The following is a 24,379-nucleotide window of genomic DNA, read 5'->3' on the forward strand; positions in this document are numbered from 1 at the left end:
CCGTCGATCTTCTCCACAGTCAGCAGCTTTACAGTTCGCAGGTTGACAGCAGCTTCACAGTTCGCTTGGGCTTCTCAATAACAACAGCACCTTCAGTCCCTGCGTTATCTGCAATCAACGCAGCTTCAGGTTCTCTCTCTCTCTCTCTCTCTCTCTCTCTCTCTCTCTCTCTCTCTCCTCTCCCTTATCCACATATGGTGACCATGCTTCCCTCCATGTCCAGTTGTTGTCTACGCCTTCCTATCTTCCTCACGTCAAATCCGAAGAGGAGAGCTGTCTCTGTCATGCACATAACTACTAGCTCGTCCTCCCACTCGGCACCATTACCGTCTTTCTCTGCATCAGAGATGGCGCCAGGTCTGCGCGCGCTGGCTGAAGCACCACAAGCGGCAATTCATGTGGCTTTACTGGGTCGTACACCCTCCGGTTGGCATATGCCATAAGGAACTCTTGTGAATCCGGGTTGGCCAGAAGTGGCAGCTTGAATGTCAGAACATGAGGATTTCCCCCACAGTGAGAACTCAGCATGTCCACTGTACTCGTCGCTCATGATGTGATTATGATGCAAATATGGAGTGATGGCAGAAGAGTTGCAAATCTTGCAGGAAGCAGATCTTCCAAGTCTTGTGCTCTCCAGACATTGTCGATGGCGATGCATACAGATGCTCCTGATGTTTGTAGAGTTTCCAGCCTTTCTTTCAATTTTCCTTTCCCTGCCAGCACACTTTGGAAGTCTGTGGCTTGACCTCTTAATTGCCACAGCAGGGATGATTGTGTCTCTCTGATCCCCATACTATCAGGGCTTTCATTCGCAAATTCCACATGTGCCACATGATTGAATGCACATTGCGATTGTTGCAGCTCTTCTAAAATGTGAGCCAAGAGCGTCTCTTTGCCGAGCCCACCTTGGCACACTATACCCAATAGATAGAGCCGTGGCCCTATAACTGGCTGATCCTGTGATAAATTACAAAACCTCGCTAGCTCGATCCAAGCCTATTTTGGTGATGGGAGCTTCATTAGTGAACATAGCATCAGAGGGGAGCTTGGCAAGGGAGGCAAAAATAAGTGTGATATGATTTACAAGACAGTTTAGCTCGGTGACTGTAGCGTCAAGCTCCTTATTAAGACTGTGACTGTGTAGAAGGCCATAGAAAGGGAATGAGACACAGGACCAAGTCAAATTCGCTGGCTGAATGGTTTGTAGAGTTTTCTTCACAGATTGCAAACTTATGGCAATACCTGATGCCTCTTCACCAAGGCATGTGCATTTTGGAGTTTTTCGTCTAGCAGTTTTTGCACCCAATTTGCATAGTGCCATACTTTCTCAAGCTTCTGTGACAGATGAGAGCCGTTCATGGTTCTGCGTTAAGCACACTGGAGAGCTTCACAAATTTGGATGATTGAAGAGATTAATCCCAGTACAATAGCGATGTCCGCCATTGCAAGCTCTCTCTCTCTCTCTCTCTCTCTCTCTCTCTCTCTCTCTCTCTCTCTCTCTCTCTCTCTCTCTCAAATGCGCTACGAGTCGACGGTCTCTCTCTAGCTTAGCCTCTGTCTGTAGGCTAGTTAATGTTGCACCGTCTGGAGCTGCAACCATCGCATCGTCTCACGACTAAAATGAAGACCCGGTCATGGGATCTCGACCATCCGATTTTAAAGGTGTTCTAGTTTACTTTTTTTTGTTCTAATTTACTCAGCTCGTTTCTGCAGGCGCGATTATTTATGGCCTAACTCTACCATGTTTCACTGCAAACAGATCAAGAGGAACTTGGACAAATCTCCTCTTCATTTGCAACGCGACATATTGTAGCGTGCGGTGAGTACAAAGTGCCACATTTTAATCTTGAACGCTGAGGACACGGTAAAAAGGAACACATCGAAAATTGCATGCTGCCGTGGGAATGGCACGTTCCCTCGTATTATAAAAATTGGGGAGGACTGTGCAAACTCCCCCGTGCAGGGACACCAACACGTTTTTTTTTTCTATAACATAAGAAGTAAAGAACACATAAAAATAAGTAGATTACTCTCTAGACCTTAAACATTGTGCTATTACTTTTCTAACGCTTCGTACTTATTCTATGCAAGGGACATTCAGGAAATCAGCTACTGCTTGCCTCTTCCCAGGTCGAAACCCCGGAACAGCGCAATCCAGCACCAGGTACATGGTTGTTTGAAACGCTTGAACTATCCGTTGCTTAGACATGAGTAGTAAGTAAATATCACAAGGGTTCTCATCACATTGAATCATTAAGATTGAGTCCTACTTAATCCTTCAATGGACCATCACCGAAAGCATAGGATACACCTCAACAGATCAAAAGCGAGACATCACACTTCAATCAAGAAGAAGGCTAGATTTCTACCATGCTCACAATCATGGATTGATATCGTCAACTTAGTATACCGATGGAGTTCAGACGTTGCAGTGGTATTCAGACCTTTAAGCATATGCTTGTTTGTGGTGTAGTTTTCATCCAAAGAAGTGCCTCTTTTGATTGTACTCGAGCTCCAGACGAGACATCGGTTGCAATGTTTGCTAGCAGTCTCTGGTATCCAGCTTAGAGGCTACACACATAGAAACACAATGGGTACAGTGCTCCACTTGTGAGAACTCAAGTGCACGTCGCAGATATTGTGTGCCGTTACTTCCAGACTACACAAGAAGAATACTGAATGGAAATCAGCTTCACATACAGCTACTGAGCGTCATTGACATATCTATCAATGCCATCTCAACAGTGACAACAATTGCACGTGGTACACTAGACAGACGTTAAATATTAGATAACCCTCTGCTATCATGGAGTAAAGAGCATAGAACAACCTTCACAGAGCAAGACCTAGCTACATCACAAGTGGCAGACATACTTGCATTCAATCTTGAGAACAACTTCGTACTACAGAAGTACATGTCGATGGCTGAACGACCGAATAAGAAGCTTGGCCTCTACATACTAAGTCAAGATAGTGTGAGCAAGATCATTCAACAACAACAAGACAACGCACCGTTTGCACTGATGGCGCAGCTTGACACAAGTTTGATGTTTGGTATCATCGAAAACATCGTTGAACCAGCTAGGAGAAGAGCATTCACCACTAGCGATACTTACGAATTTGCTTCTCTGCAGCTCCGTGGCCGTCAACAACTGCTTGAGAGAACAGTTACTTTCAAGCCCAACGACATGCCTGCCGCATCAAGCTCTGTGAACGACATCACAATAGAGATGGCAACGTTTCCATTCCTGTTCCCTTTCAAGAAAGGCCAATATGATGGTAAAATCAACTTCAGTATATATATAAAGATACGTGCATCAACTCTGTTCTCCGTTTACACCCTGTACAAGCCATACCTACTCATAATGTACCAACTAAAGCAGGCACTTATGTTGGCTAACAATACACACACGAGCTTGTTGCAAAAGGACATTGACAACTACAAGAGGGCCAATCGTACAGCATCTGACGAAGATACTGTGAGACATGTGCTTCGGTACAACACCCCTTCCAGCATGGCAGGTTCCTGCTCGTGGCACCGCAAGAACCTAAAGGACTTGATAGCAATGGTGGACGAATGGGGAATGCCTGATTTCTTCATGACTTTCACTGTTGATGAGGTCACAGACACAAGATGGACTGAGATTGACACAATCGAGCTAATTGCACGTTAGTTGAACGCCTCCTTCACTTGGACAGACTGCCCAGTCGAATGCGCCATCACCTTCCACTCTAAGTTCCAAATGCTTATGTCCAAATATATACTTGCGAAAGGTGTGTTGGGCCGTCTGCAACACCACTTGGTTAGATATGAGGTCCAAAATAGAGGATCATTGCATGCTCATGTCATACTGTGGATCCATGAAGAAGACAAAGAGCAACTATCTGCTGAAATAGCTGCATATATCCCGACAGAAACTGGCTCTGTGGTTTTGCCAGAAGTAAGCAGGCTCCGAGAACTCGTACTTAGGAAACAACTTCACAAGTGCCGTACAAGTTGTTACCATGGTCAAAGAGATGGAGTATGTAAACACGGGTTTCCATTTCATGTGCAACCAAATCCAAACCCAGTCTTCAATGAACAAAATCACAGATGGCAATACTTTAGGCCTCGGCATGAAGACAGAAATGTCGTACCATACCACCCTACACTGCTCTTGCTATGGGGTGCACATATGAATATACAGCGGGTCACCAATTCATCGTTGTCCTACTACCTCTTGAAGTATGCACTCAAAACTGAACCAATGGGCCATCTCAACATCCGCTCAGAAGATGCAAGGCGCTTAGGCCTAGGTGGCCTTGACACTGTAAAATTGAAGCTGATCTCAGCCTCTTTACTGTCGAAACCTATCTCAGCAACAGAAGTGGCATTAAATTGTTTGCAAATCCCAATCATTTCAAAGAGCGATAACATCCAATACGTCGACTCATCACCCTCGGCACTACGACAACGAATCATTTCTCACAACAATGATGTCGTCCTGCACCCTATTGATCTGTATTGCGCACGACCATAAACTCTGGAGAAGCTTACATTCTACGACTTCCACAAGAATTACATAGTAACAAAGGGAAAAGAAAGGAAAAAAAAAATTTCAGAGGAGAATACCTACGGCCAATCGCTGCAGCGGCAACACCGACTGGTCCGTTTCACAGACTTTCACCTAGGGCATCATCCGGAGGCTTTCTTTTACAACGTGCTGCTAAAGAGCATCACCTTTAGAAACGAATCCCAACTGCTCTCACTAGAGAACACGTCCAGGTCATACTATCTTGAGTCCAAACTTAGAAATTTGATACTGGCAGATGAGGATCTTGAGATGTACATCACAGAGTACACACGACGAAATATGCTCACGACAGACCAAACACACCAATTTCACAACATGATACTACAGAAGACATCCTCAACAAAGGATGCCTCATTTCAATCTCCAGATGTGCAAACAGACTACGAGCAACAGGACACGTCAACTTGTATCTCTGCCCTTCTAAACGAGCTTCAAAACGTCCAAAACGTGTCACTGACATCTGAACAAGCGGAGATCTATAAGAAGCTCACAACGGCAAAGGGTGAACTGCATGTGATCACAGGCACTCCTGGGAGTGGCAAAAGCTTCCTCAAAAGATATATCACAAGCCAACTCATAATGCAAGGGAAAACTGTCACAATCGCTGCTTCGACTGGTGCAGCAGCCACGAGGTTAAGCAACATTGCAACAACTGTCCATTACCAATTCAAGATACCAGTGCGCACACAACAATATCCACTGTCAATCTCCAAAACTGATGACATATACGTCAGTATTAAAGAGTCAGACACGATTATCATAGACAAGATTCTATGTTGACAAAGCAAACTTTTGATCTCATAGTACAACAAATTGTGAATGTCACTAACGGCACACTGCTAGACCCATTCAAAGATAAAAAGGTCTTCTTGTTCGGTGATTTGGCACAATTGCCACCAGTATGCAGGCATAAAAGTGATCAGTGCCACTCATGCCACATCACAAGCTCCGCTTATTGGTCCACTGCTACTACGTACATTATGTCTTGTTCAGTGCACCATGCAAAAGATATCTCTTTCATAGAGTTCCTCAATACAATAAGAGTCACACTCCCCACAAAGAAATTTTTGCTCAACTGCTCATCTTCTCTTCTGTCGACTTGTCATGTTCAATATGTTGCACCGCTGAGACACCTTCCCTATCACCCCTGCTCACTCTGATCCACCTTTTGTAAATTTACTACTCTTCCTTTCCTCACTTCATTCATTTGTGTTTAAACACTTGTCGGATCTTATGCTTCAAAAATACTGTAAGAGGTCATCAAAATAAATTTTTTAACATGCAGGAAACTAAATCAAACAATGGATCACAACACGGTACATTTTGCACGCTTCTCTGATCTTGCATCTGCCTGTGTATACACATGCGAATCAATCACTCGTCTTACTTTGCAGCTCTTCAAGCAATACACGAAAAATGCAAAGGAAACGCAACCAATGATACAACCTAAGAGATTTTACCTCATGACTAAGCAGATGAGATTAGCAGACTCAGCAGGCAAGAAACCCCATGCGTATATTGAGGGGTTCCATACTTTTCAAGAGCATCGCAACTTCATGAATAAGTGCGACGCAAGATATAAAGCTCTAGACCAAACGATGGCCACACCAAACACAGACAGGATGACAACATGTACTATTAGAAAAGGAAAATATAATGCCTTCTGTCTGTTGTGCTAACCAGCTTGCTCCTACATCCTACAGGTCTCATGAAGCAAATACTTGAAGAGCTTGATATCCATTACGAGGATGATGAGAGTATGTTGCGTAATGTTGAAGCACAACAACTCCTCGACACAAAAACTGAAGGAATTACATTGTACGCGATGGAGCAGCTGCGGTTTGGTTACAACATTGATTTGGCTAAACTTTCAAAAGCTACTCAAGAAAAATGTGCCGCTATATTGACAAATTTCATGACTTCGGCAAACCACATGCACGATGCAACTAATCCACCTATCACAATCCAGAAGGTAGCATGGCACTACAGTGAACATAAGGCAGTAAATTACAGCCAACCAGCCTCCCCATACGAGCTAGTTGCAACAAACCAAGGCAAGTATGGATAACAAGTATCACTAGCTTCCATTCATTTCTCCGTAGCACCGTCATTTTTTTATTTACCTAACCAATATGCATGGGCTGCAGATTTAGACACTCATCAACAACCAGAGACAAGAATCGTCCTTCCATCCTAGAAAAAGCAACGTCGCGGCAAGAATATATAGTCTACAGTATATGATGCACGAAAAACGATAGGAGATATATCGGAGTTACGAATAACATCCATAAACGCATTGGCCAGCACAAGCGCAATCCTTCGAAGAGAATGCGAGCGGACATGCAGACACATATTCCTTTCGAGGACAATTTTGAAATTACCACTTTAGCAACTAGTACCAATATACATAAAGCTAGAAACTTAGAACATTTCTATATTAAACAACACAAGACAACAACAGCATTACGTTATAACGTTTGTTCCGGACATCCACCAAGGTTGAGAATATATTATTTTTTGAAAAATCACAAGAAAATATAGCTGCAAACTACTATCGTCTTTATTTCATCGTTTTGCTCATTGTCTTTGTCACATAACTTTGATCATTGCCTACAACAATGTCTTTTTGTGGACAATTTTGAAATTACCACTTTAGCAACTAGTACCAATATACATAAACCTAAAAACTTAGAACATTTCTATATTAAACAACACAAAACAACAACTGCATTAGGTTATAACGTTTGTTCCGGACATCCACCAAGGTTGAGAATATATTATTTTTAAAAAAATCACAAGAAAATATAGCTACGAACTACTGCCGTCTTTATTTCATTGTTTTGCTCACTGTCTTTGTCACATAACTTTGATCATTGCCTACAACAATGTCTTTTTGTTTCCATTCAAACTATGACAGACATGACAACTTATCAACTGCTTTGATTTAAATGCTTTTTCTTTTCAGTTTAGAATGGGTAGGCCAATTCCAACTGATCTGATTGAGCAGCAGCCAGAATTTGAGACTGCAATGTACAAGTTGCAATACTGTCTTTACCCAAATTTGCAAGAGCGGGTGCTCAAACACTACATGCATAAATGGAGTGAGTTCATTCCATGGCCATTTCAACCACCTACCCCATGGCATCCTCATTACATCACTTGGAATACACTCAGTCGACAAATCACCATCGACATCGCCGTGCTGGCTAGTTGCTCCACAAAACACCACTGTATGTTGTTCGTGCAGATTGCGGACGTGCTCGACCTACTCGAGACTATAGAATTAAATTACTCTAATCTGATCCCCAACCACCTTCAATCAGCTAAACAATTCGTTTCGTGCTATTTCTCTATTAACCAGTTACCCACACGCGCAACTTTGAAGAGCATCTTACCGATATAGTCCTCCTCCTCTTCCCCACAGAAGATTTGTCCATTTCATTGTAAAGAAATCATTGCATGCTACATTCAAAGTTCCGTTCTTAATTCATCAACTTTTTGGCATACTATTTTCATCAAATCGTTTCAGTCACTTACACTCACTTGACGTAAGAAGATTTGTGAAAAACAAATAATAAGTGCTCTCTCTCTCTCTCTCTCTCTCTCTCTCTCACCTTTCATTTCTACAATCTTCTTTACAGAACTATACTCTTGTTCAGTGCTTCTTTTCTCTAATTGCAATCGCCTTGAAGGCTTGTACCTTTATACCAGTTTGTTATCCACTTCCCGTCATACAGCCTAACGAAGCACTCTAGTTCCTTTGAATTTGCATCCTTAGGTTTTTGCATACAAGGGTCTCTATATGAGGAGACGCGAATCCAATTGCGTGGTCATTACAGTGGGGGGTGCCGGGAGGTTGTTGCTGTTTCGTTTGTGGGAGGACGACGATTGCCTGTGATCCTTTGCCTGTGGGTGTCTCATTTCCCTCGAAAGCGTGAATTGAAAACAGACGCATGGTCCGCACCTAATAGACGCACTCGCCCTAAACCTCGGCTCGCCATCTTCCTGCACAAGGCCAATTTCACACATAGCCCGTTTCCATTTCTCGCACAGAGTCTTGCTGAGCTTTTGCCAAGATACGTTCATTGGTATTCTCGCGATCCTTGCCATTATCAAAGTAAATTGCCCAAAAAGAAGGGTTTCTTGAAGCGTATCACTACGTTTAGAAGAAACCCACTCTTCAGAAGGACTGCCTCCTTTCCTGCATGTGCTTAATACAGGGAAAAGGGATATACAGCCAAAGAAGGCTGTCTGTAAGGATTTGGACATGGTTCAAGATAGGGTGAAGGGATTCCTTCAGCTCATTGCTTATCGGCATCCTCTGGTTTGCAAATCAGCTACTACCATCTGCTTCCAGGCTTGGTATCATGTCTCGCTGTTATCCATACCCACCTCCAGGATATGTCAAGAAGGCGAATGTTGAGCTAGCCTTATCAGCTAAGGTTTGCCCATTTTCCTCTGAATTTAAGTTTCAGTTCAGTGTTTTATTGTTCGTGATGCATCAGCATTTTGTTGGTTTGCGTCCTTTTGCTGTTTTCGTGCAGTCTGTTTTAAGTCGATCATGCTCTACAGTTGCTTATCTGCATGGCCGCTTAAAATGTGCCCTCTTTGTAAAATTATGTTTTCTTGAACTCTTAAATGCTTCAGTATCAAAAGCTTTTGGTGGTTGAACATTAGCGGCTGAGAGGTTAGAAAGCTATGCTGTTTTGGTATGTGTGTGTATGTTTGAGTGTAGTTGTTCACAATGAGGGAGATTACCATCATGCATAATGCAGCTCAATGAATTGTCTGCCTTAGAATGCTGTTTTGCCCTTATAGGTGGGAAATGTGCTTACTCATGTACAGATGCATCTATCTTTGTTATATGTTGTGAACAACCTTGTTTGTGGTTTTTGTATTTGGGAACCTGTGGGTTTAGCCATATTTTTTCTGGATGCGCATTGAAAATTTACGAGCCGTATGCAAGTCTTTGCGTATGGAGGAGTATGAAAAGTTTTTTTATATTTTGCTCTAAATCTACCCATTGCTTCCTTGGCACTCTCTAGGTCTGTTTTACCCACTTCCTAATACCCACTATTTACTCTACAATAGGCACTACAGACTAGCTTATGTCTGTATTGATGTCAAATGATTATTGCCATATGCAGTCCATCCTATGTGCACAATAATTTGATACACCGATGTCTACATGGAGTTGAGAAGATTTGCATTCATTCTAGCATGGATGACAATGTGCTGAATATTAGTGCAAGAGGCTTTGGAGGGTGGCTTCTTGAATGAAGGGATAGATAGTAGCCTCAGATTTCAGGCTCAGATAATTACGCGCGTCAGTGCGAGCACAGGAATGAGATGGGGTCCTTAGAACAGTAACCCTTAGAACAGTAACCCTGGGGCCTAAATTATTTTACGGCCTTAAGATAAGTTAGTTAAAATATTTTTAAATGGTTTGTGCTGGACCAAATGGTCGGACAAGTGTGAACAGGTAATGCCAGAGCGTGCCGGTACAATATTGTATTGGGAAGCAGTTAACATTTCATTGTTTGTATCCATGTGTGCAATTGTGGTTCAATTTGCACATTTTATTAATAGTTTATGAACTTTTAAATGTGAAAGTTGAAAGGTTTTTAAGTTATTTATTAAGTGTGCTAAGTGGCACACTTACCAATGCAAACTAACCCTCTCACTCTCACTCTCATCCTCTTCTCTCTCTTCCTAACGTCCCCTCTTCCTGTTGGCTTGATAAGAGCCTCCCGTGCCCTCTTTCTCAGTGTTGGCAGTGCTCCTACCCCCCCTATTGTGAGTATACTCTACGCATTGGAGCCCTCCATGGAAGCTTGAGAGCAACCCCTTGCGACATATGTGGTGGCCTTGTGCTCCCATTGTTTAGAACAAGGGTTCTCATAGCCATAGCAAGCTTTTGGTGAAGTTTCATCGCGAGAAGTTGCAGCAGGCACTCTCTTCGTAGAGTGTGGTGGCTGTAAATTCTCTGTTTTTAGCCTTTAATCATCTCGTTTAGGGTGAATTTCAGCAAAGTACACATAGAATCTAGTTCTTCTCTACCTACACTACGCGTACACAAAGTTTGGTGCGATTCCATCGCGAAAAAGGTCTCTATTTTGGCTCTGGAAGGTGCTCAGGTAACATTTTTAGGTTATGTGCAGAAAATTACAGCAAGCATGTGTGTGTGCATTTTTGCGTGTTTCTCCCTTGTTTTTGTTGCAGGAATGATTATGCATAAAGGGACACATTTAACGGAAGATAGACTCTCATTTTCGAGAGCTTCCGTTGAGTTTTGTGGAAGATAGCTTCTCGTTTTCGAGAGCTTCCCAAAATCTCATAGTTGAGGAAAATTCCTCTCAGAGTAGCTTTTGCACTCTCTCAGTTAGAAGCAGAAAAGAAAGAATAGAGGACGGGCTATTGCCCTGTTCCTGAGCTTGTAAATATTCTCCCTTAGTAATAAAGATAATCTCTTTATGGGGGGACCAATCCATCGGGTATAACACCATGAAACCTTGAAAGCTGTGAAACATTTTGGTGAACATGTAACCTCTATGAAAATGAAAAATTGCTCTCTTTATAGCTTCTGGAAGCACTAGGGGTTTCCATTTCTTCTGGTAGATGTTCCATATGTGCTGGAATTAGTGTCTGAACTATTGGAGGATGAAGTTTCCTCTTTTGAATTGCTAGAATGCTTCTGATGCTTTCTAGACTTCTTTTAGGGTCTTCTTTTCTTGCTTTTTGATGTGTTTCTCCGCTTCTTTCGCTTCTTTTCCTCCTCGTTGGAGTTACATGAAGAAATGTAATAGACTTGGTTGGATACCCCAAGCTGAAGGTCTAGTGTACCGCATGCGAGAGAAACTAAAAGAACTAAACAAAACTGAAAGAGACAACACAACACGTCAAAGTTCCGCGCCTAGAAGTGTCGGCCTCAAAAACTGTCGCCTTCTTGGTATATTTTTATCAATAAGCTTAAACAAGTACAATGTCCAAGGGCACTTGCTCTCAATGCTCCCATGCAAAACTGCTAGAGGAGGCGGCTTTGGCACACTTATAAAGGCCCTTGGCCAAAAGCATTACATGAAAACAGTAATCTAAAAGCATATGGTAATCAAAAGCTAGCGCCCTCTGGGCCGTCCGTACAACATGCCACATCAGCTTGTCAGTGTGATTTGCGGCGCATCGCGGACGTTTGTACAACTTGCCATGGCATGTGTTGCTAAATTGGCTTTATCTTACAGAAAAATAATTCTAAATGAATTATTGGAATTTTAATTGAGAGGGCTTTTCTCACTGGAGACATCCGAGTACAGAGTATTCCTAGTGCGTCATTTAAAGTAATGATGGGAACACTGAGAATGGGAATATCTGTAAGGCCACCAGGAACGGGTACTTCTGATGCGTCACATCGGATGGGTTACAGGGAGCATCAGAAAGAAGTATCCGACCATCCGGGAACGGACATCTTTGATGCGTCATAAGATGGGTGACAGAGCATCGTGAAGGAGATTGTACCGTAAGTTCGGTAGGAAAGGACTAGGTGATGGGTATTCCTGATGCGTCACAAGGTGGGTGACGGGTGCATCGGAAAGGGAATATCCATAGTCGGGAGGAAATTCCGAACTGTGTTAGAATTGTGCACAAGGAAAAAGCAAGCACTTGAATGAAGATGGGTTCAGAGGAAACTTTGAGGAAAAACAGATGCTTTTTGAGAAAGCGGGATTGCCTTTCGGGAAAGCAGATGCTTTCTCGCGAGGAAGTCTGTGTTTGCATTGCAACTGTGCAAGTGATTGCATCCAGGGACGCCTGGGAAGTGCTGTGAAAGCATTGTTTTTAACTTATAAGGTTTTATTGAGTTTTTGGACAGATTCAGACCATTTTTAAAGGTGACCGACCGCCCACTTAATAAGTGGACAGCCGTCTGACAAATAAGGCAACAGATCAGCCATCATTTTTTCTCTCTTTTTTTGGATGAGCAACGAAAAAAAAAACGGAAAAAAAGGAAAAAAAAGGAAAAAAAAAAAAAACCGGCCGCGATCTCTACGCGAGCAGCTATTCGTGCCCGTGGCTAGGAGCTATAAAAGCATCACATGCCCTTACTCATAGGGGAGGACCAATCTTTGCAAGGAGGAGATGCTGCTGTAGATTTCAGTCGTAAAGAAGACGTTGCCGGTGATGCCCATGGCTGCCCCAAGTGTACCAGATGTCGCCAAGACCCAGTGCGCGAGTTTCCTCGCGAAGAAGTGCCTACGAAGCGTGTTTCCATCGCGACAAGTTGCTGTTTTTCTTTGTTTTCAGCCCATAAACGTCGTAGACGGGGCTGATTTACGAGAAGGAACCCGAGAACACACCTCTTTTGTGTGTAGGATTGGAAGAGAGGATTTTCTATGTAGAGATCTCTTCTGGGGAATTGCTTTTCGAGAATCGAGTTGCGTTTCGAGCGTCGAGACTTTGAAGGTAACGATTTTCATGTTATGAACTTTGAGTATTTGATTGCAGGTGTACTTCCTCTTCGTGAGGGAGTAGGAGCAGAGGAAGGCATGAGCCTGTGCAGGAGAAAAGCGCTCTGAGGAACTAGAGCCAGATCAGCCCAAGGGTTTCGTACTCGAGTTTGGGAAGTAGATCCACGGATCGGAGAGTGGTAGTCTCTCAAGTTGTGATCCGGAAGTTGGGATTCCCAAGTAAGGACTTCGTGTCCGGGAAAGCAGAGTTGTTCTGCGGGAAGAGGACTATGGAAAGAGAGTTGGAAAAGAGTTGCAGGGATGCCATGCCCTGAGTCTGGAAGGTGAGATCCAAAGGCGAGAACCTTGATTCTCGAGGAATTGGAATAAGAAACGGAAGTTCCTTGGAATAGGGTTTTGCCCTAGGAATCGGAAGCTAAGGCTTCCGGGAACCATCAAGTCTTATTCTAGAACGAACGTGGTAATACGTTCGGTTCAAGTGCTTGTATAGACTTCTCCTCAGTAATAAAGATACTATTACGAGGGGGGACCAACCCATCTTTTGGTCCCCAGTACTGTGTCGATCTTCTCACTCTCTATCTCTCTCTCTATTTATTTCTCTCTATATCCTCTGGCTTCAGTAATAAGTGATAAATCCTATTTATCTGAATGTATTTTATATTGTTATGCGCTCCCGTTTGTGACAGTGGTATCAGAGCATGGTCTCCTCTCTTTCTCTGTAAAGGAGGACGACTCTGGGAAGATACGGGAAGAAGCCATGACAAGCCAAGAGAGAAGTAAGCAGGCGGAAACCTAAGTCCTGTAGGAAAAGCTTGCAGAGTTGGGAATTTTTTTTTCTCTCTGCAAGAAGTCGACACAAGACTTGGGATTCTCTGAGAAGGCGACAAGAGCATGATGCTCAAGAACCTAGAGAATCCAAGGAGCGGAATGCTCGAGATCCTTCAGAATCTAGAAAATATCCATGAACATCAATCCAGAACCATAGCCATGAAATCCTGTCATTCCGGGAAGGATATGAAGAAGGTCTCTAGATCTCAGAACACTCCGGTCAAGTTTGATACTTTGGACGGAACGGAAGATGCCCCGAAAGCTACCGCTTTCATTCGACAGTTTGAAGTTGCCTTTGCAAACGGCAATTTGTTAGAAGCTTCGAAGGTGAGGCATGTGATGAAACACCTCAAGGGGATTGCAAGTGCTTGGTGGTATACCCAAGCTCAAGGAACTTACAACAAGACTTGGATTCAATTCAAGGCTGAATTTTCTGACAAATTTTTTTCCTCTACGCTTTGAGGAAGGCATCCAAGAAGATTGGGATTGGTTTGCCCAATAGAAATACGAGCGAGTCCAAGCAAGTAGTGGTTCACTCTTGCCAAGGTAGCTCCACTCTTGACCCTCTCTGAGGAAGGAAAGATGAAGAAATTCAACGAAGGACTTTTGCCCGAATTTTGTAGACGCATCTGCAAGATACTTTGCAGCAGATGGTGGAGTCAGCGATAAAAGCTGAAAGTGTACAACTTAGTGTACATAGACTTTCATCCCCGCAGTGGGATGGGAACCATTGAACACAGAAACAATGAATTTTTGTTACCTCTCCTCGAAGGATACATTGCTATCCGGAGAAAGTTTGGAGTAAGGGAATTCAATCTAACTCCTGAGTTCTTGAATAGAAGACCCTCAAACTTTAAGTGAGAGGGCAGGTCTTTGATCAAAGTTACATCTTTGAGGAAATGTCACAAAACGGGAGCGTACACGAGCACTTAGAAATCTGAAAAATAATATACTTTGCAAAAGGGAGAGAAGGGAGAAGATCGACACAGTATTGGGGACCAGAAGATGGGCTGGTCCCCCCCCGTTAAGAGTATTCTTTTATTCAGGGAGAATTCTTATACAAGCACGAGAACCCGAGGAAACCCCTCCGTTCTGTAACCTTAGACTCGAAGGTCGTGCTTTCCCCTAAAAGGGCTTAGGCACAAGGCCGCTCCTTCCCGTAAGGGACTTAGGCGCGAAGCCGTACTTTCCCGTGAGGGACTTAGGCGTGAAGCCGTACTTCTCGTGAAGGGGCCTTCCCGTAAGACGGGAGATTCCTGCAAAACAAACCACACAAAGCAACAATTCTCAATGCGTATCAACACCTTATACCTGTCGCTCCTTGCTCGGAGAATCGACCTCCGTACTCAGTCGTCACGCAAACACTTGCAAGTTCCGTCGCCAATCTCTGCTCCAGAATCTCAGCGCTAGCTTCCTCTGCTGCTCCCGGCGTCCTGAAAACTGGAACGCTGGCTTACCCTTTTATAGGGTCTGGCATCCGGCGGGAATAGAGGCCCAAAAAGCAGAGCCTGGCGCTCCTAGAGAGAGGAGAGAGAGAGATCGCAATTTCAGCCCCCTACGTTAGCTTTTGGCACTGGCTTTTTTTAAGAGCCTTGCTTACTTTATTTTATTAATAAAAGGGCTGGTCACTTAAAAGTGACCGGCCACTTTATAAAATAAAGTGTGAACCTATTCAAACTTTAAAAACTCACTCAGTTAGTGAAAACAATGCTACACGAACACATTCCAGGCGTCCCCGGATGCCGGACACGACACAGATGCAATGCAGACACAGACTCCTCGCGGGAAAGCATCTGCCCTCCCGCGACTGTTCCTGCTTTTCGTAAAAAGCTTCATTGAACCCATCTTTGGTCATCCGAAGATGGTTCCAAGCAGTTCGTATATCACGTTCATACTCTCGAGTCAGCCAAGAAGAAATAAAAAGCCTCTTGAATTTCAGCCATTTAACTGGCGCAGTCTTGCTTAATAGAAGCGTGGACCACCAAGTTCGAGCATTCCCCTTAAAGTAAGAAGCAGCTCTCCGAATCTTAGAGTGTTCTGAGTAACGCCCTCCTACGAAAGCGATATCAAATTGCTGTACAAAAGACAAAGCCTTCGAAGCATCTCTATAACAAAAAAAAGTGTCAAATTTAATTGACTGTCCACCTTCCTTAAACTCTCGGACTTTCTTACTTTCTCTGATACCACTGTAACAAACTTTAAGTCCGGGGTCGGGGCACGAAGATTCTTTTCCAAAAGTTATGTGCGTTGTAAGAAGGATCGGATTCTCCGTAGAAGAAGAATCTTTCTGTGCTCTGATACCACTGTAACAAACTTGGACACCCCGAGTCAAGATTCTACCGCGACACAGCAAAGATTCACTTCAAACAGTTCACAATTCACATTTGATTCGACACGGCCTGATGTAGTTCCGTGCCTAGAGATATGGGCCCCAAAGATTGGCGCCTGTATTAATCTGTGTTCAAAGTACAAGAGAGTGGGAAGGTGCTCACTCTCAGACTCTGCGTCCAGATGCTCTGCAGAGTGGGAGCCCTACCCACTTATTTATAAGTTTACAAGGGATGCTAAAAGTAGAGCCCTAAAAGCTGCCATCTTTTTAAAAATAAAGCAATTGTCTCATAAGCTTCATAAAAATAAAGCAAAGCTTCAAAAAGCTTCTCCCAAACATTGCGTAGGACTTTACCGCACACAATTCAGCCACGTCAGCATTCAGTATAGTCTGCCGCTTTTTCCGGTGTGATTTGCAGAAGTGCCGTACGGTCCTGCCACGTCAGCAATACAACGTGAAATCCGGGAGATTGCCACATCAGCAGTTTACGGGTGTGTGCGCCTGTTGTGTCACCATGCCACGTCACCAGTTTGTGACATCACTTGGTGACGAACAACTTTTTGAGCTGTTTGAAGATGAAGATGGAGGATTGGGTCATCCTGAAAGCAAACACGCTTCTTAGATTTATTGGCTTCCTGGCAAGATCCCCTGGCAAGAACGGGCCTTGCTCTTCCCTTTATTCCTTGGAAAGAGGTCGGTGCGCGTTGGAATCTTTGTTGGTTTCTGTTGCTCCATCGTTGGGATTGGGGTTGACTTCATCTTCTTGAAGTCGAGTAGTCGATGGAACAATTGTCGGGTAATATCATCATCTAGTATAGAGAAAGGCGACTGTCCTCTAGATGCAGCATATACTGACGTACTGGGGGGAAGTAACATATGGCAATGTATAGAAATCGACCGTGTCAGCTCTCAGTCTCACCCACATGTATCTAGCATGATCATCTCTCTGTACAATATGTAGTAGTTGCTCTAACTCCTCCCTAAATAGCACTGCTACTACTCCTGAACCTCTACTCCCATGCTCAGATCTTGCGACTGTCCTGTGGGTTGTCTCCCATCTGTATCCCACCATGTGGCATAAGCTGTCCAGGGGCCTGATGAGTCTTTGAGAAGAAAACAATGTCCCTGTCTCTGAAACTGTCCTCAAAGGCACCAACGTCCAACCTCAGATCCATTACAATTCCAAGTAGCTATCTTTAGTGTGGTCCCATAGGTTTCACACCGTCATGTAGAGCGCCCCTCTACAATCACCACCTGACCATCTCTGTAAAAGGCCATCTTTCCCTTCTCCCTTGCCGTCGTAATCTCTGGCATTACCTCTCTCATATGCGCAAGCTGTCAGAGAGTGAGATCATCACCGAGGAAATACCTGTCTTCTTGAGAGTATGCCTCTTTTCTCAAGAATTCCTTCTTCTCTTCCAAGGAGGGGAAGTGTAGTATGAGAGCTCTCCCTTCTGAAGATTCTCCTGGGCCATCACTCTTCTTGTCCACTCTCCATGCCTTTGTGTGTCCACCCCCATCATGGATGTGAGGCTTGTGACCTCTTTCCACATTGTTTATGTCCTTGAGGCCAATTTCGCTCACGTGTAGAGCCCGCATCCTCCTCCTTTGTTCCTCTTCAAGGGTCATGTTAATAAGAGTGGGTGTACAAGGAGCTTCCTTATTCTTTCCCTTTCTTGGCAACCTCAATCCATTTTTCGGCCTCCTTTACTTCCTTTTGTGTTGTGGAGATGACCGCGGCCCATGACTTCTTCTCCTCACCTTCCTTGATAACCCGTATTTCTTCTCTTATGGTATTCATTTCTTCCGTCATGGATGGTTGAATTTCGCCTTCTTCGAGCCGCCCACGTTTTGCTTGTAGATTTCGGATGATGGAATCTTGGATGACCACTTTCTCCTTGAGCGAAGCGATCCTTCTACACATGCCATCTCTTTCTTCGGTCCATCTTGAAGAATAGTGCTCCTCTCCTTCCTCCACTCTTCCACTTCGTTTCTCCATTCTCTCATTTCCTTGGGAAGCCGTTGGCACTCTTCGATGCTTCCCATGAGAGAGAGAGAGAGAGAGAGAGAGAGAGAGAGAGAGAGAGAGAGTCTAGAACAACAAATAAATACAAGAAACCCTAAAAAACAGCAAGAAACGCTTGTGAAACCTTGAAAAACAGCAGAAGACAGATTTGAAACCCTAAAAAACAGTAAAAAACCCTAATAAACTGCAAGGAACGGCGACGAAATTCTAAAAAACAGCAAAAAACAGTGACGAAACCCTAAAAAACAGCAAAAAGACAGTTTCGAAACCCTAAAAACTGTGAGAGACCCATGAGAGAGAGAGAGAGAGAGAGAGAGAGAGAGAGAGAGAGAGAGAGAGAGAGAGAGAGAGAGAAATGAAATGTTATATTAACGTCTTCAAAAGGCCAAAGTGACCTATGAGACCAAAAAGTTACAATGTGGTGGATTTGATACAAAGTCAGAGTAACAAAATGACAAAATGACAAAACAAAACAAATATACTATGGAATCCTGGACTGCTAGGTGTGAACGGGGCAGAGCAGCTAGCTGGGGTAGGTAAATCACAAGAGATCCAGCATCGGTCGCTGGCGGATCTCATCAATCTCCTCCATGGTCAGTAGTCTGACTGGGCGTCGTGCATGTCGGGCCAAAGTGATCCGAAGCCTCTGATGCAGCCTTCGTCAATACTGTGTAGTCCTCTGCATTCGTGGGCGTTTGGATCTCCCCAGCTCGATCGCCCGGTCGATCAGTGTGAGGCGACGGGCTCTGCTGTGGTAGTGGCTCCTCTGGGTGTCCAGTGTCTGCTCTAAAGAAGTCTGTGATGTGTCTCTGAGACTGGCTAGCCTCTCCTCTCATCAAGCTCTCTCTGTGTCGGCGCAACTCCAGTAGAAACAAACCCAAGCATCTCTGATCCTCGTACTGCATGACTCTGGAGAGTGGTCCAAAGCCCTCTCTGAACAAGCAGTGGAAGCGGCCTCGTATCTCGTAGTAGACGGGGCAGTGGCATGTGTAGTGCAACTCTGTCTCTGGCTCCATGCCACACAGGAGGCATGTCCTGGCCTCTGCTGGTACTCCATTGTATCTCCCAGTCTTGATCCGCAGCTGGTGTGAAGATGTGCGTATCTGGCCAATAGCACATCGTATCCCATGAGAGAGAGAGAGAGAGAGAGAGAGAGAGAGAGAGAGGCTCCTGAACCAACCAACCTTGGCAATGAGATAACAAATGAATACAATGGGGGTTGAGGGTTGCTTATATAGCAACCTCAGTGAATTGCCGTACCCAGACTTTGACAAATAAGTAAAATAAATACCTAAAAGCCAAACTAAATAATGGGATCGCTTTGGGCAGTTCACTTGAGATGCCTAAACTCTTACCACTTTCCCCTCCCCCCCTCCCCAAAAAAAAAGTTCATTCGCTTTCAAATTCTGGCTGTTTGCGATTTTTTTTTTGTGAAGTATTTTTTAATGTTCTATTTCTGACTGTGAGACTTTACTGACCCTTTGTATCTCTAAGAGAGTGCAGAAAGAGAAGCACAAACATAAAGATAAGAAGAAGAAGAGGCAAAAAGATAATGAGACAAATGGTGACCTACCACGTGGTGAGTTGCAGCACTGTCTTTTCTGCTGTAAAGTAAGAGGATTCTAACTGGTAGTGTCTTTTCCCTTGTTCTTTTTGTAACACTCTTCATCAGTAGCCAAATAAGAAGGCGTTTGCGTGAATTTAAAGGGTTAAAGCTTGAGATTTTGGATTCTGTGCATGGACTGTGTCAGATCCGGATAAACGGTCCAAAAAGTCTCATCAAGTTGGAGTCGTTATTAATGAGGATCGTAGCTTGGCAAACGGAAGCTTGCTTGAGACAAAAGTTGCATCTTCTGACGCTTTGCATAAAAAGACCAGTCAAAAGTTGCCAGCTGGCAGTTCAAATGCTGAGGTGCTCTCTGCTGGAGTGCTGGCCAGAAATGGCAAAGGGCATGAAATTAGTAGCAAGCAGAAACATGAGCTTCCCTTGGTGTCACTCAATGCTGCTTGTGAAACGAATGGTGCGGTGACATGTGAAGCAACCTCTTCGTCAGTTTCTGAGCTTAAGTTCAGAGGTGAAGATATTCACAACCAATATATACCGTGTGTAGGAAAGAATTGGTCAGCATTAGATGATCAAGGATGGCTCTTTCATCAAAGTGATCATTGGTCGGGGGCAGTGCCCAGGCAAAAAGTGGATGAGAGTAACTCTTCCCAGGTATGGGCAGAGGCAATGCTCCTACCGTCCGTCGGCATCTATGCTTTGCCATATGTGGTTCCAGACTGATGAATCCATCAAGACAGGTGTCAATCACAGTTTGTCTTATCTGGCTTTGCCCCATATCAATCCGTATGCATTTGTCTGCAGGCTTTTCTCTTAACGTCATTAGTGCTTTGCCCCAGACATGTTTGCAGAGGTGAGCAGTGTTGTGCAGCAGTGGGCGTCAATATGGTCAAGAGCTTGAGAAGTAAGCTTCTTGCAAAGTTTCAGCTGATAATGGTGGGTCAAACCCCTGAGTGTAGCACTGCTATTGCACTCCTTCCTCTTCAGACAAGGGTCAAGGGTCCTTTGAAGAGTAAGTACCACGTCGGTAAGTGCTTGCCCTTTTCCAAAAAAATTTCAATGGATTGTTCATATGGGATGGGCACTCATTTGTACAGGCTCCGCAGAAGCTCTCTTATATTTAACAGAGGCAGGGGCAAGCATTGATTGTTTCTTCCACGAAATCTCATCAACACCTCTTTAAATTCACGTGGTTATATTAGACAGCCCACGTATGGAGATTCAGAGAAAAACTCTTCAGGATGGTTTTTCTACAGACTGTTGAGTCGTGAGGACAGGTTGCGATCGTCATTACACCTCCAGAGAGTTCAATTGTGATGCCCATTTTGATTGTTTGATTCAATTGAGAATTTGCAACTTGGTCTCCCAAGAAATTTGGGCAGAGAAGGTTGTTCTGGTTTCTGAGCAAGGTAGATGGCTTTTGTCCTTACCAAGCATCAGATTACACTTAGAAGGGAACTGCTTATGCCAGATGAAGCTCTTCCCTCATGACTATCTCATATGTTCAACATCTTATACTTTGTCCCATTTTTGGTTAACACTAACATGCGGACCTGGCAATGCGATGGATGTTTCAATCATGTTATCTACATTACCCTCTACTTTGCAGCCAACTTTATTTTGGCAAGTTATCCGGTGTTTTAAGCACTATCATGCTGTAATGAGAGATTTTGTTTATAGCAATCACATCGTGAGTTTCTCAATTGATATTTCCTGAATTGTGGAAGCTCAGCAATTTCCCATAATATTGTGTCATTTGCTCAAGTCACTGAAGATCCCTTTACTCTATTTTGATGTGTGTCATGTTGATTCCGGCTACACCCTTGCATGTGGCGAAATAACAAAGAAGTGGTTTTGTGGGGACAAGCGAAATGTGTGAACGGTTTCAAGGTCTGAATGGTATAGGGTCTCCATGGGAAGTATGCCATTGAACATGGCTTTTGGATAAGAGAGGCCTTGACTTTAGTCAGGAGAGCCTTTGAGAGGGCTTTTGCTTCCCAATCACACGTCGCACCTTTTAGTAATGCTTGGCTTTTTCAATGCTTGTCTGGGCACTTCGTTGTACGTTTTCGTCGTCTTATATGACACCAAGAAAATAGAATATTGGCAATTTCGGCTATGAAGGATGGAATTTTATTATGTTTCAGTAAATAGTAACAACATCTTATCAGAGTAGAGCTTTGTAGTTAAAAGAATGCCCACCTTTTTATGTAGTAATATTAATGTTGACATGGTAGGCCCATGATTGGAAAGAGGAAACCTTATACCTTACAAAGAATCAAACAAGTAAGAACATGAAAAACCAAGTATTCTACTTGACTGTAATTTGTGCAATGGTAAAAACCTTAGGAACCTTAGCTACAGAATCTTTCTTGCTGATGCTTTTTTAACAATTGTTCCGATTTGTATTGGTTATTGGTTGCAAGTATGCTGTGCTTGGGGAAATTGACAACCACAAACATGAGCAAATAGATAGTGTTATGCTTTATCAACATACTACATTGTATTTATATTTTCAGAATGTGCTTCCCCCTCACAAAGCTACAGGCTACTTGGGAGTTTAGTTTATACTCTACAAATTACGATTACTTTTCTGGTTGTATTGTAAAGTCCAGAGTGCCATTATATGTTTTTTCTCTTAAGTTGACTCTATTTGTCCCAGTGACCCTTGCTCAATATTATTTTAGAGGACCAATAGAATAACATTTGGAGACGATAGCATTTGGCCATCTAAACAGCAATCAACCTCAGCTAAACAACCTCATTCCCTTTGGGTAGCTTTAAACTCGTTGCATGGGCCGTGATCATAGGGATGCTCTATTAGTTAAAACATTTTTGAGCTAGTGTAAGAACAATTTTTGTAGGGCTATCAACTTTCACTCATTAAGTTGGGATTTTTAACCTTGTCAAAGAAATTGTGATTGGCCTTGTTTTGTTCTATGCTCTAAACAACGGTGTGAAGCAGACATTCCATAAACTACGTATCCTCATCATGAAGTTGACACCTCAAGTGTTATTCCACAGATTTGAAACTCTTTGCTATGGACTCTTCCTATTTAAATAAGCGAGGATTTTGTTTGCCCACTTAGGCCGTAAATGAGTGCTAAGAGAGTTTTATAGAGTATGGCCAAAATTGCGAGATTGTTGCTATTGCTTTGACCTCTCACACACTTGAATAAAGTTGACTAAAGTGAAAGATTAGGTTTATGGTTGATGCTTCACTTGTGGTAGCTCCTACTAGCAAACAAAAAGATGATTAAACTTTTACTTCCTTTGACAACCCTAATATAGATGGGTTCTATCTGTGGAAGATTTTTTGGAATGTTATGCCTAAGTTAGTCTCTATTGTTGGTACACCTAGCCCATAATGCAAAGGGAGATTCTCTTAGGGAGTTAAGAAAGTGGAATTGTATCTATCTATATCAACTGATTGTGTTTTGACATGAATGGCTTTTTAGTTCATTGAGCTATCCTCTAAACACATCATTGTCAATTGGTTCTTCCAAATGATAGTAAAATGTCAATGTTTTTTATGATGCTTTTACAAGAATTTTTGATACATCTTGATTCTAAGGGTCATGTAATTACTCATTACTTGCTTCAGGTTATAATAAATTATGGTTCACTGATTTTCACTACAAGATTTACCCTATTTGATATTTATGACATTGTGGTACCTTGATTAGGACTTAGGTATGCTACAAGCCAGTCTAGGATGTTTTCTTGATAGACTTTTTGTAGCTATCGAGTGTGTATGGGTAAATATCTCATGATCGAAAAGGCTAAAGCAATGAGTGCTATGACACTACGTAGTATATGTTCTCTTAGTTACATATTATTTTAGTGATGGTTACTATTGGACTTGGACTTTAACCTATGCTAGGAACACTAGTGATGGTTGTTTGGAGTAATCTTTATCTAATTTTGCTTGGTAAGCCTAACTTGATTGAGAAGTACCACAAATGATCATGTCATAGATCTAGTTTACATTCCTCTTACTATTAGTGGATTCGTACTTCTGTTTATGTTTAGTAAACATTGAAACTCATGATGGTTTGGAGTTTAGCATTAGTGATTTTGATGGGATGGTTACTAGACCTAATCAAGAAGGGGTATTAGTATAGTTTTACAAGCTTGTCATTATGTATGGTTGAATTGACACATTAAATTAGTTGGACTTAACATTGGAAAGAATTGTCTCATAAGAAAATATAACTAAATTGGACGATTGATTTCTTTTTGTAAGGAAACTTTTTTCCCTTCCTTAGAATCCCTATTGGTTTTCAAAATTCGGATATAATCATTTTTGTTTTGTTTTGGCCTGCTGGTCTTGCCATACTTTGTAGTGGTTATATGTAGGTAGTGAATTACTCTAACGAGTAACTTTAAGTACCTTGATGTATTGATACCATTTGTTCTTAGTATCGATTGGATCCTTAAGTACCCATTAATAACGGAATGAAATGCATTGGATTTTATCTGGCTTGCAAGAAGGCATTTTCTTACTGTACAACTGTACTTCAATAGGTCTCCTTAGCCCTTGCTTTATAGAATACTACAAATGTTCAGTTTCCAAACCTTAACTAATGGGATGATAAT

General features: G+C 42.9%; 1 protein-coding gene and 1 pseudogene across 3 annotated transcripts; one reads left to right on the forward strand and one right to left on the reverse strand.

Annotated features, from left to right (window-relative positions):
- Positions 1-297: 297 nt before the first annotated feature.
- On the reverse strand, positions 298-1,443 carry LOC147465975 (uncharacterized; annotated as a pseudogene).
- Positions 1,444-8,314: 6,871 nt separating this feature from the next.
- On the forward strand, positions 8,315-21,525 carry LOC147465976 (uncharacterized). Of its 3 annotated transcripts, XM_086523060.1 has the most exons (4): positions 8,315-9,016; positions 19,711-19,795; positions 19,968-20,520; positions 20,620-21,525. In XM_086523060.1, the coding sequence occupies exons 1-3, from the start codon at positions 8,942-8,944 to the stop codon at positions 20,501-20,503; spliced, it is 696 nt and encodes a 231-aa protein (XP_086379186.1). In that variant the 5' UTR covers positions 8,315-8,941; the 3' UTR covers positions 20,504-20,520; positions 20,620-21,525. The 3 variants fall into 3 exon arrangements, with proteins under 3 accessions (XP_086379186.1, XP_086379176.1, XP_086379196.1); XM_086523050.1 differs by having other exon boundaries at positions 8,316-9,016; positions 19,968-21,525; XM_086523070.1 differs by having other exon boundaries at positions 8,318-9,016; positions 19,720-19,795; positions 19,968-21,525.
- The last annotated feature ends 2,854 nt before the right edge of the window (positions 21,526-24,379 follow it).

Source organism: Adiantum capillus-veneris, chromosome 1, assembly GCF_014529385.1.
Source record: "Adiantum capillus-veneris isolate H3 chromosome 1, ASM1452938v2, whole genome shotgun sequence".
Classification (NCBI taxonomy): Eukaryota; Viridiplantae; Streptophyta; class Polypodiopsida; order Polypodiales; family Pteridaceae; genus Adiantum; species Adiantum capillus-veneris.

Bases quoted from the DNA above. Each gene is read 5' to 3' on its own strand.
- LOC147465976 (XM_086523060.1), top strand. From the start codon at position 8,942: ATGTCTCGCTGTTATCCATACCCACCTCCAGGATATGTCAAGAAGGCG. The intron at 9,017-19,710 runs GTTTGCCCATTT...TGTATCTCTAAG, and splicing joins AGCTAGCCTTATCAGCTAAG to AGAGTGCAGAAAGAGAAGCA. The intron at 19,796-19,967 runs GTGAGTTGCAGC...GGACTGTGTCAG, and splicing joins AAATGGTGACCTACCACGTG to ATCCGGATAAACGGTCCAAA.